This window comes from Triturus cristatus, chromosome 2_1 (assembly GCF_964204655.1).
Source record: "Triturus cristatus chromosome 2_1, aTriCri1.1, whole genome shotgun sequence".
Lineage (NCBI taxonomy): Eukaryota > Metazoa > Chordata > Amphibia > Caudata > Salamandridae > Triturus > Triturus cristatus.
This window is the reverse complement of record NC_140581.1, coordinates 253,936,013-253,949,053: the sequence shown is the minus strand read 5'-3', so window position 1 is coordinate 253,949,053 and position 13,041 is coordinate 253,936,013. Positions and strand designations below refer to the sequence as shown.

Sequence of the window (13,041 nt, the reverse complement as noted above, 5' to 3'; positions counted from 1 at the left end):
GAAGGGCCCTATATCTTGGCCCGGTCTTCGTTCAGGCGTGTCCCATGTGCTTCCCGCGCTATGGACATCTCCAGGTGCTTTAATAGCGCAGGCCGACCATCCCCTCTTCGTGGCACCAGGTGAGCATGAAAGCAAAGCCTTCTGGGGGATGTAGTCTGGCCCCAGAAGGATCGGTGAGGAAAATGTGCCCAGCGCTGCGGACAGCTCAAGGTGCTTTAATAGCCCAGTCTGACCGCCACCTCTTCATGGCACCAGGAGAGCAGGAAAGCAAAGCCTTCTGGGGGTGTAGTCTGGCCCCAGAAGGATCGGTGAAGAAAACGTGCCCAGCGCTGCGGATAGGGTGACCAACTGGCATTGGTGCAAATTCAGGACGGTGAGTGTAAAAATTCAGGACAAAGGGTCAAAATTCAGGGCACAAATTCAGGACAGGAGGTCAAAATTCAGGACAAAACTTCACGATCAATAGGTAATTTTTACAGACACATCAGAGGAGGTCGCGCAATAGTATACAAGTAAGCCCAGCCATATCCAAACATATTCAACCATTTGCAAACCTATCCATCATGTATCCTTCCATCTATCATTTCACTCATCCATCCCTTCACTCATCCATCCATTATCCATCCATCCTTTCACCCTATCCATCTGTACACTCATCCATCCACTCTTCCACCCATCCATCCATTCACTCTCATCCATCCAGCCATTTACCGTTTCACCCATCCAGCCATCCTTTCAATTACTCATCCATCAACCCAGTCACTCATCCTTCCACCCATCCACCCTTTCAGTCATCCATCCATCCTTCCTTTCTCTCTCCATCGACCCTTTCACTTAGCCATCCTTCCATCCATCCACCCACCCATCCATCCATCTACTCATCCACTCATGAATCCATCCATTGACCCTATCACTCATCCATCCTTTCTCTCATCCATTTATCCTTTCACTCCTTCACTCATCTATTCATCCTTCTGTCCACCTACCCTCCCGTTCACTCACTCATCCATCCTTACATCCACCCTTTCACTCATCCGTCCATCCATTTACCCTTGCACTTATCAATCCATCCATCATTTCACTCATCCATCCACTCACTCATCATCCATCTTTTTACTCATCCATCCTTTTTACTCATCCATCCTTTCACTCATCCATCCACCCTTTTACCCATCAAGCTACCCTTCCACCCATACATCCAGCTATTTACCTTTTGTCTCATCCATCCTTCCACTCACTCATCAATCCATCCATCTTCTCTCATCATCCATCTATTCAATCTTTCATTCATCCATTCACCCTTTCACTAATTCATCCAGCCATCCAGCCATCCCTTCACTTACTCACTCGCTCACCTTTTCATATTATTTTTGAGCTGAGCCTTTTTGAGAAGAGGCCCATCAAGAACTTCACCCTCGCAGCCGGAGCCATGCCAGGACTGGGACAGAAGCCAGCCAGGGTGGAGACAGGATCCACCATAGGGGGGGGACAGGAGCCATCACAGGTGGGGAGAAGGGGGGCACAGGAGCCACCACATGGGGGGACAGGAGCCATCACTGGGGGGGGGGGGGAGCCATCACATGAGGGGGAACAGGATCCACCAGGGTGGGCATGCAGGATTCTAGTATCATTCCGGTCTCTTCCAGGGTGGGGTGGGGCTCCTCACACCCTCCTGGACAAGACAAGACAAGGAGAGGACAGGCCCTCTTTCTAAAATGTTAGTTTTGCCATCCCCGACTGTGATGTACAGTACTTAAAGGAGATTCTCCAAGAGAACTGATTTAACTGATTGCCCTCCTTACTTTGTTAATCAGAGTGGGTGCGATTGTGCCATTTATTTATTTTATTACATTATAGACTGCATGTTTGAAGAACCAATTTACAAATTTAGTGACAGTAATTAAGCTCTGTGAAGAGAACCAGGTGCTGCCTCCGGGTAATCAGGGCCGGTTCTAGGATGTTTGGGGCCCTGGGCAGAAAAAGAATGTGTGAGGCCCCTCTAAATTAAAGACATGACGCATTCAGGGCTGTTTGCATCTGAATAGATGCCCCCGCTCCTGACGCTGCAGGCCCTCCCTCTCAGTCACCTTCAAGCACCTCTCAACTGCTCATCAAGCGCTGAAGGTGTGAGGGTTGCCATCCCGCTGTGCCTCTCCAATGCTGCTGGGTATCTGAGCTTTGGTACTGCATCGGACTCTGTTACACCCAACCTCAACAGCATCGGAGTCAAGCAGGCAGGTGGGTGGAAGCTGTGCCGGCTTTAGGGTGATGCGACCGGTGCCCGGTTAAAATTACGGACAAATGGCGTCCGTTAAAGAATCCTTCACGGACAACGGACAGACGGCCGAAATTACAGACTGTGCTTGAAATTTACGGACGGTTGGTCACCCTAGCTGCGGACAGCTCCAGGTGCTTTAATAGCCGAGTCTGACCGCCACCTCTTTGTGGCACCAGGAGAGCAGGAAAGCAAAGCCTTCAGGGGGATGTAGTTTGGCCCCAGAAGGATCGTTGAAGAAAGTGGGTCCTGCAGTCAACAAGAAGGAACAGACCGCCGAGAGATAAAAATGTATAAAAGAACTTCCTCCAAGTCTATCCCAGAACAGTGTCTCATCACAAAGCATCAGTGCAGTGTCAATGAGAAATGGAGACATGGATAAAAAGATGCCTACTCCGAAATCCAATAAGAAGTTGAGGCCAAATGGAGGTCCAGATCGACCAGCATATTGCAGCATTGTTGTTTGAAATGCAAAATGTTCATGTTACTAAACAAATATGATTTTATTTGAAAACAACTCTTTCACATACTACAAAATGCAGTTTTTGAATAGCACCCTATGTGGTGACCATGATGTACGACCATCCCTTCATACAAGGTGCTGAAAGAACTTATCTGTGTAAGATCTATTAGAGGTCGAGGTATTGTTTACCTGCCATTTTTTCACAGCCTGAAGTGAATCAATTAACATACCTTACACTCCTATCTTTTGTTCTGTTTTAAATGTAGTGAAAGGCAGGATTAAACATTTACCTCATTTAAAATACTGTCTACAGACAGTTTTGCTGTCTGGCAAGACGCTGCTGTCACCACTACATGCTCCATACACCACACAACAGCACACCATAACAACATTCTATACAGCATACAATATTTAGAAAATGGTTTTTTTCAGCCATTACCTCATTTGCCATGGCTGGCTGTAGGCCTGCTTTGAAAGTTTGTCCATCATCTTTACTATCCTTCCACAACATTTTGTGGATGTATGCTTTTTTCCAGACGTTGTATTATGAAATAGTTATTTTTGTAATTCATTGTGTGTGAGTAGTCTTACTAATACTTACTTAGGGCCATATATTGATTTTGGAGGACAGAGTAGTCTCCGTCTGCGTAGCGTAGGACCTAACATCCGCCAGGCTGAGGGATTACTACACACTATCGTGGTAGATATATATCATGCTCCTATACATATAATGGTCAATGCAAAAATAGCAGATATAAATATATCGTTGACACTAATATTGTCAAAAAATATACAAAAATATAATTTTTCAATGTAACTGGAGTTAAAAGTAAGTGTTAATTGTTTTAATATATAAATGTAATATAATTTAAAATAGATATGTTCCACTATTATTTAATACTATATATAAATATATACTTATATAAACACACAAACAAATATATATGTGTCTGTAGTTATTTATCTCTATATATATATTCATCCTAGTAAATGTAAAATATTAAGAACATTAATATATATTGTGAAATAAATATCTTTTATAATTATGTTATGCTATATATATATATATAGATATACACACATATATAGATCTATAAGTATAGTATACATTCTCAATAAAACCATAACAGCATCAACATATTCAATAAGTAAAAGTATTAATAATTAATGTAAACAATAAATACAAATTGAAAAATCCCCAAAAACACATTTACAAAAAACTATAAACATTACAATAAATTTAAAAATAATACCAAATAATATAATACAAAAAATAAAACTATTAATGCTATAAAATCTATTTAACCAATATTATGAAAACTGTTGGAGAAAGGGGACAAATGTACGACCCTATTTTGCATGCGCAAACGGGTTTGCGACCCATTTGCGCATGCAAAATACAACAGGGCCATATACTAACCCTATTTAGCGAGTCGAAATTCATTTGAGACTTGCTAAATAGGATTAGCGACTCGCTATTAGGAAGAGGCGTTCCAAGGGCATCCCTTCGTAATGGCGAGTCTGAGCCCTATGTATGACTGTTTTGCGACCGCAATTGCAGTCTCAAAACAGTTGCAGTTTACCACCCTCCTCAGAAGGGTGGTAAAGCATTCGCAAAAGGTAAGGCTTCACAGGCGACCCCTTTCCCTTTGTGAATGCAGGGAAAAATATTTTTTAGGGCAGGCAGCGGTCCCAGGTACCACTACCTGCCCTTAAAAAATGAAACGAAAACATTTTAAAGAAAAACGGGCTGCATCTAAAAAATAAAAAAAACTTAATTTAAGAGCAGTCCCAGACATGGAGGTCTGCTGAGCCCAGAAGGCCACCATACCTGGTAGGACCAGCCATACCCAATGGAGTCACAAATTGAGCTTGTCTCATTAATAAATAATGAATTAATAAAAATTAAGGCGCGCCAAAGGCAAGCCCGTCTGCGCCCGTCCGCGCCCGACCAGGTCTAGGGGCCAGGACCCCTGGTCAATTGCTGTTGTACTCATCGGAAAAACTACAGACCTTAGCCACGGGAAACTATGCTCTAAGCGGTAACGTAGTAGTTAAGCTGAGAGAGGAAAAAATCCTGAGGGAAAATAGAGGGGGCATACCTATGATCCCGCTTCCAGCATCCCACAAAAACACTGTATCCGAAAACCAGCCAAGATTGAAGGTGGCAGTCCTTAACACACACTCCTTACAGAAGCACCACCTTGAAGTCTTTTCACTCCTCCAAGATGGGGACATAGACCTCTTGGCACTTACAGAAACCTGGCTAGGTGACACCTCAGTCCCTGACATCATTGCAGTCCGCCCGGGAGACTTTGATGCCCTCTGGCATAACCGTGGAGATAAAGCGAGAGGAGGGGGTGTGGCCATCATTTTTAAGAGGCAGTTAATGGTTGCCAAAATAGTGGCGGAGAGCATTGATAATGCAGACATACTTGGTGTCAAAATCGAATTGCAATCCTCCTGCTACTCTTGGTAGCGTACCGTCTTCTGCGGTCAACCCCTTGCTCTTCTTGGAGATTATTACTGATCTCTGCGAAAGAGCCACTGGCCAACCAATTTGAGACAGCATTGGGCTCGATGGGGCTCCGTCAAATGGTCGATGGCCCCACCCACACTAAAGGTCTCCTCCTGGATCATCTGGCCCTCGCAACCGCGGGCTAGTCTAATAGACATCAGCCCCTGTGCCTGGTCTGACCACTCATTAATTAGCTGCTGGGTGCTGTTGGACAGCTGACTGTCACAACCACCCCAGAGTGGAAAAAGGTGCGAAGCTGGAAAAAAATTGAGACAGTGAACCTAGTGGACAACCTACTCAAGCTCCCCCCCCTAAATTTGAGAAAGGAAACTTGGACCAGGAAAGTAAAGCCCTCACTTGTACTCTGTGTGCAGCCTTAGATCAAGTGGCACTAGAGCGGAGGGATAGGGTTAGAGACCAGGGTAAGGGGGCCCCCTGGTTTAATGAGTTCTTGAGGGAAAGGAAGCAAAAACTCTGCCAAGCCGAGAGACGGTGGCGTCAAGCTTATGACCCAGCCGACCTGATAATTTACAAAACTCTACTTACCTCGTACAAAAAATCAATTATGACTATGAAAGCTGACTATTACGAGACAAGAATTACAGTCGCAGCAAACAAACAGAAAGAGACTTTCAGAATATTGAAAAAACTCTGAGCGGAAATCGGCAGCCGCGCCTATTGACTGCAATGCATTCCAATCCTTCTTTTTCCAGAAGGTCAGGGATATCCTCTCTGAGATTGATAACACCCCTATTAATCAGAACTCCCTGTTTCAGCTCCAAGCCCCTACCCCCTGTAAGCTACTTACCGCCATTCCCAAACTAGACTCAGCCTCTCTAACACTGCTAATGAATCGGACCAAATCAGGTTCTTCTGCAGATCCCTGCCCCCCTAGGATCTTCCGAATGGCCCTTCCCGGGCTGGAAAGGCAAGACGCCGCCAGAGTCATCCCCTGCTAAAGAAACCAGGGGCAGACGCAGCTAACCCCAAAAACTATAAGCCCATCTCCCAGCTTCCCTTCTTGGCTAACGTTGTAGCACAACATGTCCTTAAGACACGCTCGTCTTTCCTGGAGGAACACCAGCTACTCCAGGGGCGACAGGCAGGGTTTAGAGCCCATCACAGTACTGAGCTGGTGATGCTGTCAGTACTTGACGAGCTCAGAATTATGGCTGACAATAAAAAATCAAGCACCCTGATTTTACTAGATCTATCAGCGGCGTTGGATACGGTCAGCCATGCACAACTGCTGGCCAGACTCACTGCTTTGGGCATCTGCGGGTTGGCACTCTGCTGGCTAGAATCCTTCTTGTCAAGTCGGTCCCAGAGGATTCAGTTGGGTGAGCAGGTATCGGACAGGGGCATCTTACTTGCGGCGTTCCCCAAGGCTCTGCCCTGTCCCCACTCCTTTTTAACATATAGCTACATCCACTGGTGGCGGCGCTAGCCAGCTTGGACTGCAGAGTCTTCAATTACGCGAATGATACCCAACTCATCCTCCGTATTGACAACTCATCCCATGCACATGATCAGGCACAAAACATCCTCAGATTTACAGTAAACCCGGATGACAGCCAATTCACTGAAAATCAACTAGAAGTCCTTGTTATCCCCACCAAAAGCAACCCTTGGAGTGACCTTTTCAAGCCCCAGGAGGTAGGTGCCACCCCCTTACCAGTGCCGGTCGTGAAAAGCCTGGGCATAAAAGTTGATTCCAAGCTTTCCATGACCAACCAGATCACCTTAGTGGTCGGCTGATGTACAGGCCTTATGAGGCAGTTGCGGAAACTTGTCCCCCTCCTTTCAACCACCTCATTACAGATGATTGTGTCAGCCACTATTGTCTCGAGGTTAGACTAAGACAATGCCTTATACATCGGCCTCCCCCAGAAACTTATTAATAAACTACAGGTGGTACTGAACGACGCAGCCAGGTTGATCTTCAGGCTTCCAAGAAGGTCTCACGCCACCCCGCTGCTGTGCAAGCTGCACTGGCTCCCCATCAGGCAGAGAGCAAAATTTAAGGGCCTCTGTATTGCCCACAATGCAATCTATGGTCAGGCCCCGGCCTACATTAAAGAACGCCTCGAGAAGTATATTCCAGGCCGTACACTGCGGTCTTCCGAGGCCTGCCGCCTGGCCTTTCCACGGTACAACACCGTCCTGGTTCCACAACTATGGAACCAACTGCCTGAACACCTCCGTAAGGAACCCACACTCCTCCTGTTCAGGAAGCAGCTCAAAACGGTTCTGTTGAGAGAGGCCTTGGACATAGGTTAGCTTCCTGTCTTTGCACTGTTATGGCACCGCTAGTAGTTTCTGGCCACTCTCTCCAAAGCGCTAAGAGACCTGCCAGTGATTATGCGCTATACAAATAGACACCATTGGGAATCGCAAACAGTGTCTCAGACACTGTTGTGCATCCCAATTTGCGAGTTGTAATTTGCAAGTTGCAAATGTGATGCAATTTGCAACTCGCAAATTGGCGGGTCGTTCATCTGGCCCTAAGAATATTAAATCTACTGTTCCCATTTTAGTTTATGCAACAGTAAGAAAAGTGTTGGACTTCAGAGAGGTTAGTTTTTCTGTTTCTACTTTAATCATCGCAATAATAGGGAAAGTGTTGGAGTTCGATGGAGTAAGATTTACTATTCCTACTCCAGTCAGTGCAACAGTAGAGAAAGCGTTATACTTCGGAGGGTTGAAATGTACTATTCACACTCCAGTCTAAGCAACAGTAGGGAAAGTGTTGGTGTTTGGAGGAGTGAAACTTACTATTCTCACTCCAAACAGGACAAAAGCACGGAAAGAGTTGGTTTTTGGAGGAGTGAAACTTACTATTCTCACTCCAAACAGGACAAAAGTAGGGAAACCATTGGATTTCAGAGGGGTACAATTTACTTTTTCCACTCTAGTCAGCACAACAGTAGGGGAAGAGTTGAACTTTGGAGGGATAAAATGTATTATTCCTACTCCAGTCTACATAACAGTATGGAAAACATTGGATTTAAGAGGGGTGAAATTTACTATTCACACTCCAAACAGTACAACAGTAGGAAAAGAGTTGAACTGTGAAGAGGTTAATTTCACTACTTCTACTGCAGTCTAAGCAAGAGTAGGGAAAATAATACTCTTCAAACACATTTCCTATATGAGTAACCACACGAATGAAGAAAAAAAAATTAAACTCTTAATAAAAAAAATATTAATTTACATAAAAATATGTGTATTTAAAAAACTAGAAACAATCAATTTATATAATTACTATTCAATAAAAATGAACAATCGATTAATAAATAATTTGTATTCAACTGTTAATTAATTAACTTCCCTCCTTGTACTCCTAGAAAACTTGCAGTGGGCAACTTAAATATAACAAAAAATATAACTGTTCCTTAACTTACATATTTGGACCCATGGCCCATTAGGAAAGGGAACGTACCACACAGGTAATTTACACAGACTTGTCAGAGTTGGCCCAAACTTCACAGTTTTTGACAAAACTTGCAACCATGTCATTCATGTACCTCAAACAAACCAACATTCCTGGCTAACGTCTGGGTATCTGTCTATACTAAATGGCCCTGTGGGTAACCCCATTGATGGGCCATCTGACACACTCAGAAGGTACACATTTGTTTTTTCAAATCATTACTTCAACTTCTACAATGAATTCCTTTGGTATTTTCCAGAACACATAAAGTTCCTTATTCAATGCCCCTACATAGAGGCAATTTCCCATAACTTGACCCAAAACCGAATCAGTCTTCATCCCTTTCAACCAGCATCCCTCATTCACTTCCTTTCTGACTGAAACAATGGCATCAGACACTGTAGCTACAATACTCTCCTCTGCAATAACGTTCTCAATACTTTCACCCAGCACACTGGGCAATCTAGACACCCAATCTGCTCTGACATTGGTGCCTGTTTAGATTCTGTATTTTAGAGTATTTTAGAACTAGTAAAATAGTTTCAAAAAGTACTACACAATGCTAATCACTAACCTAGATGTGGAGTTTCATGTCTCACCTCTTTATGTGTGAAAATCTCTTCCCCGATTGCAGAGATGCCCACACACTTTTAAGTAGTAAATGTGAGACGGGAAAAAAGGGTGGGCCTAGAAAATAGGGAATACTTACTACTAAATGGGAGGAGTTAGGGAGGAGTAAAGAGAGCTTTACAGTTTAGGGAGGACATGACACACCCACAAATGAGTAACATTATTGCTGTTCACAATCTGCACTTCTATATTTACTTCAGCCAAAAAGGACCCAAAATAGTAGTAAATGTACTCTAGCTCATAGATGGAGTGAGTCCAGCACCACACTTAGCCAATCACTATTACTACAACACTCTCACATGGAAACTAATGGAGACTTACATTAAAAGTCCATTAAAACTATCTTTAAATTAAACTAACTTAATTTAAAAAATATATATAAATACATTTAATCTAATGTTTTAAAATATATATATATTGGTTTATATAAATAACATTAAATTATTAGTTTATTATAACATATTTTGATATTCTTTTTGTTAATTCATTGTAAAAAATTACACTAATTAAATTAATTCCATACACAACTTTTAGTATTTTTCATTACATAATAAATATACATGCTATACTTAGGGTGGGATTTTTTTCAATCTAAATGTTGAGAAAAAAATTATTTAATTTATCAAACCAATTAAATATTGTGAATAATGCTGTAGCATATTTGTTTTTTTTAACATTTATAATAAATATCTTAAATTAACTTACATTAATATTTATCTCAAAAATATGTTTACTACTTCTTTAAATTTGAGCAAACTTTGCTAAAGGGAGATCTCTGTCCCAGTGGCAGACTTCTCTCTCTATGTGTGAAAAGGTTACAAGCAGTACCTTCACATTTGTAAGTTAGGCTCCACCACCTAGATTCAGGAGTTGAAGACGTGTCAGCCGTTTGTAGTAATTTTACACCTGTAAATAGTTAACAGTCTACAGCAGTAATTTTACTACAAAATGCAAGAGTAAACTTACCTGTGTAAAATGTACTCACCTGCAGTACAATGGAGGAGCATACAACGCCGTCTCCCTTTTGACTCTCCCAGGCCCTTTCCTCCCTTGACCCCAGGAAACAAAATATCCACCCTGGCCAATGCTGGCCCTCCTGCAGACATTTTCCTCTTGCTCCGAAAAGGCAGCAGTTGCCAGGGGATTTGTTCCCATAATCAGAGGAAAACCACAAGAAAAATCCTGTTTTTCCTCTGCGGTTATTCCCCTTTCTGGGAACAAATCTCATATGGTAGATTTTGGTGCAGGGATAACAGTTGGAATATGAGATTCTGGCTCCTGGGTATCCTCACACCTAAATTTTGTAAACTCATAATGAGAGCTAAAATAAATGGCATTTGAGCACTTTTATGACGTCCCCCTTATATTTTCTCAACTGATTAAAATGAGTACTACATTTCGAACCATTCTATTTCAGCTACGAAGCAAAGGGCCATCAGGACACAGCGGGGAACAGCGCCGTGCTGAAGCTGGCCAAGGAGGACGAGGTGTGGCTGCGCATGGGCACCGGGTCCCTGCACGGGGACCACCAGCGCTACTGCACCTTCGCCGGGTTCCTGCTCTTCGAAAGCAAATAAGTTGAAACATCCGTCATGCGCACTGCAGCTTGACACTGGTCCATTGCCACGGCCACAAAATGTTGTACACACCCGAAGTGAGGAAATCTAATTACGCAAATGAATGGTCCGAACACATCGAAAAACAAGCACATTGCTTTGTGCCAATATTTCCTTCTGGAAAACTAACCATTTGTATCTTTGCATTTTATTAGTTCTTATAGTAACAAATTAATTTGCATTGCTCCTCCTGCGTCAGAAAAGAGTATTTGTAATGAGTTGGTATATTCTGTTACGAATTGTTATACTGAAAACAGAATGCACCCTATTTTTTGCTGTCACCTTCGAAGTGTTTTTTAATCATTAAATTTAACTCAGAAAATGTGGAATAAAAATAATTTACAGTTACCTTTGGACTGCATCCATGAAGGTTATATTTTCAGATTATGGTTAAATGTTTCGCTCTCATTTTCTGGGATCAAAGGAGGTAAGGCATCCTATAACCTTAAATGACCCTTTCTGTATCTGTGTGTCATTCATGAGGGATGATAATGAATCTATATCCAGCCTGCAGCTGAGCTTTTTGCAGGGTGTTTGTAATGTCCTATATTTTATCAAAGAGCATTGACACGTCTACTTATCTCAACAGTTGTTCCCGGGTCTCACAAACAGGCCAATGACTCTAAAGTAATAAAATGCACTCCAGTGTGATGTGCCTCATACAAAGACTGTTGTGGATCATTCTTGGCCCTCCCAGAAATGGAATGCAGTATTCATTTCTTCAGTACTCGTTGTGCAAATGGCAAAACATGGTCTAATACAGTGTGGGTGAAGGTGTGTTTCTGCGCGCTGCTCTGGAAGTGCGGTGGGTCCATAGGAATTCTGGGTGTGGCAGCTATTGTTGAGCTGGTAATCGTTTTTTAGGTTGATTATTTCGAGACCTATTGTAATTTCTTATGTTGGGTTAAAGCCATTGTCCAGCTTTTAATTTGTCTGTGTCAGTGTCCTTCAAAAATCCTTTGCTTGCCAGTGGTCAGTCCAGCCTCTTTGTCCCTCCTTTCTCTCTTCTGTTCATCCCATGCAGCAGGGACTAAGTACTGTCTCATTCCGCTCTGGTTCTTCATCTGCTCTCTGGGGGGACTCTTTCCTTTCTTGGTTTCCTGCTCTGTTAGTGTTTGTCTGTGTTCAGCTTCAGTGCCCTAGCTGCTTACATTTAAATATAGCATTCTTCCTCCCACCTCCACTTAACACCACAGTTGTTTTACTTCTGCCTCCCCTGCCCTGCCTCCCACTTGGTTACTTGTTAATAATTGTTGACATTATCTATCAGAATTATCTATCAGCACTGCTAGCATTTCACCAGCTATGCTAGTTTCGTTTTTATTGTGTATTTCCTGGCTCCACATCCTCTGATCTCCTTCCCCCCTCCCAATCAGTCACAGGGTTCCATCAGCCTCAGAGCAGAGCAAGGCCTCAGAGCAGGGGACACTGCTGTTTGTGCCTGCCCTGCTCCTGCAGCTGTGATGGCCGTGGACTGGCTCAGGTTTCTACAGAGAATTGCAAGTTTTTTGTGTTCTAAACTATGTTCCGGCAGGCAGGCTCTTTCTATCAGCGTGGTGCCCTCCAGGAGGGCAGCGCTGGTTTTGCTTTCCTTGCAGTCTCTTTCCCCTCGCTCCTCCACCCCACTCTCTCTGCTGTCCCTCCTCCTCCCTTCCAAACATTCATGAGGCTTTCTCAGCCAGTTCCACATAATTGAGTCCCAAAGCTTGTTTTTAGGTATCGCCTGGCGTAGGCGGCGCACAAGCGCAGTCTAGCTGGCGAGATTGAATGATTTGGGGTATTTTCAGTAAAGGGTATTAGGCCCCGCCCCTCTTTTCTATTGGCTGGCGTCACCGTTTATGCTAAACGGTGGCCAGCCATTGGAAAAGAGCTGTTCGTGATATTTTCGTTCGGCTTTTTCGTCCGTCCCACTTGGACGGGCTCGCCTGCTTTCCTTCTGAAGTAAAAGGTTTCTTATCTTTATGGGGCCAAACACATGGCCCCATAAAGATAAAAAACCTTTTAGCAGGCGAGGCCGTCCAAGTGGGACAGTAGAAAAAACCAAACGAAAACGTCATGACGAGCGCTTGTTCTTCATACTTTGCTGACTGTTGTAAACCCCACGAC

General features: G+C 43.4%; 1 protein-coding gene across 2 annotated transcripts in view; it reads left to right on the top strand.

Annotated features, from left to right (window-relative positions):
- Window positions 1-11,600, top strand: part of C1QTNF3 (C1q and TNF related 3) — a 561,277-nt gene extending 549,677 nt beyond the window's left edge. For both annotated transcript variants that reach the window (XM_085630879.1, XM_085630889.1), the window contains exon 6: window positions 10,737-11,600. In XM_085630879.1, coding sequence (XP_085487005.1) covers window positions 10,737-10,896 — 160 coding nt within the window. In that variant the 3' untranslated portion in view covers window positions 10,897-11,600. The remainder of the gene's footprint in view (window positions 1-10,736) is intronic.
- The last annotated feature ends 1,441 nt before the right edge of the window (window positions 11,601-13,041 follow it).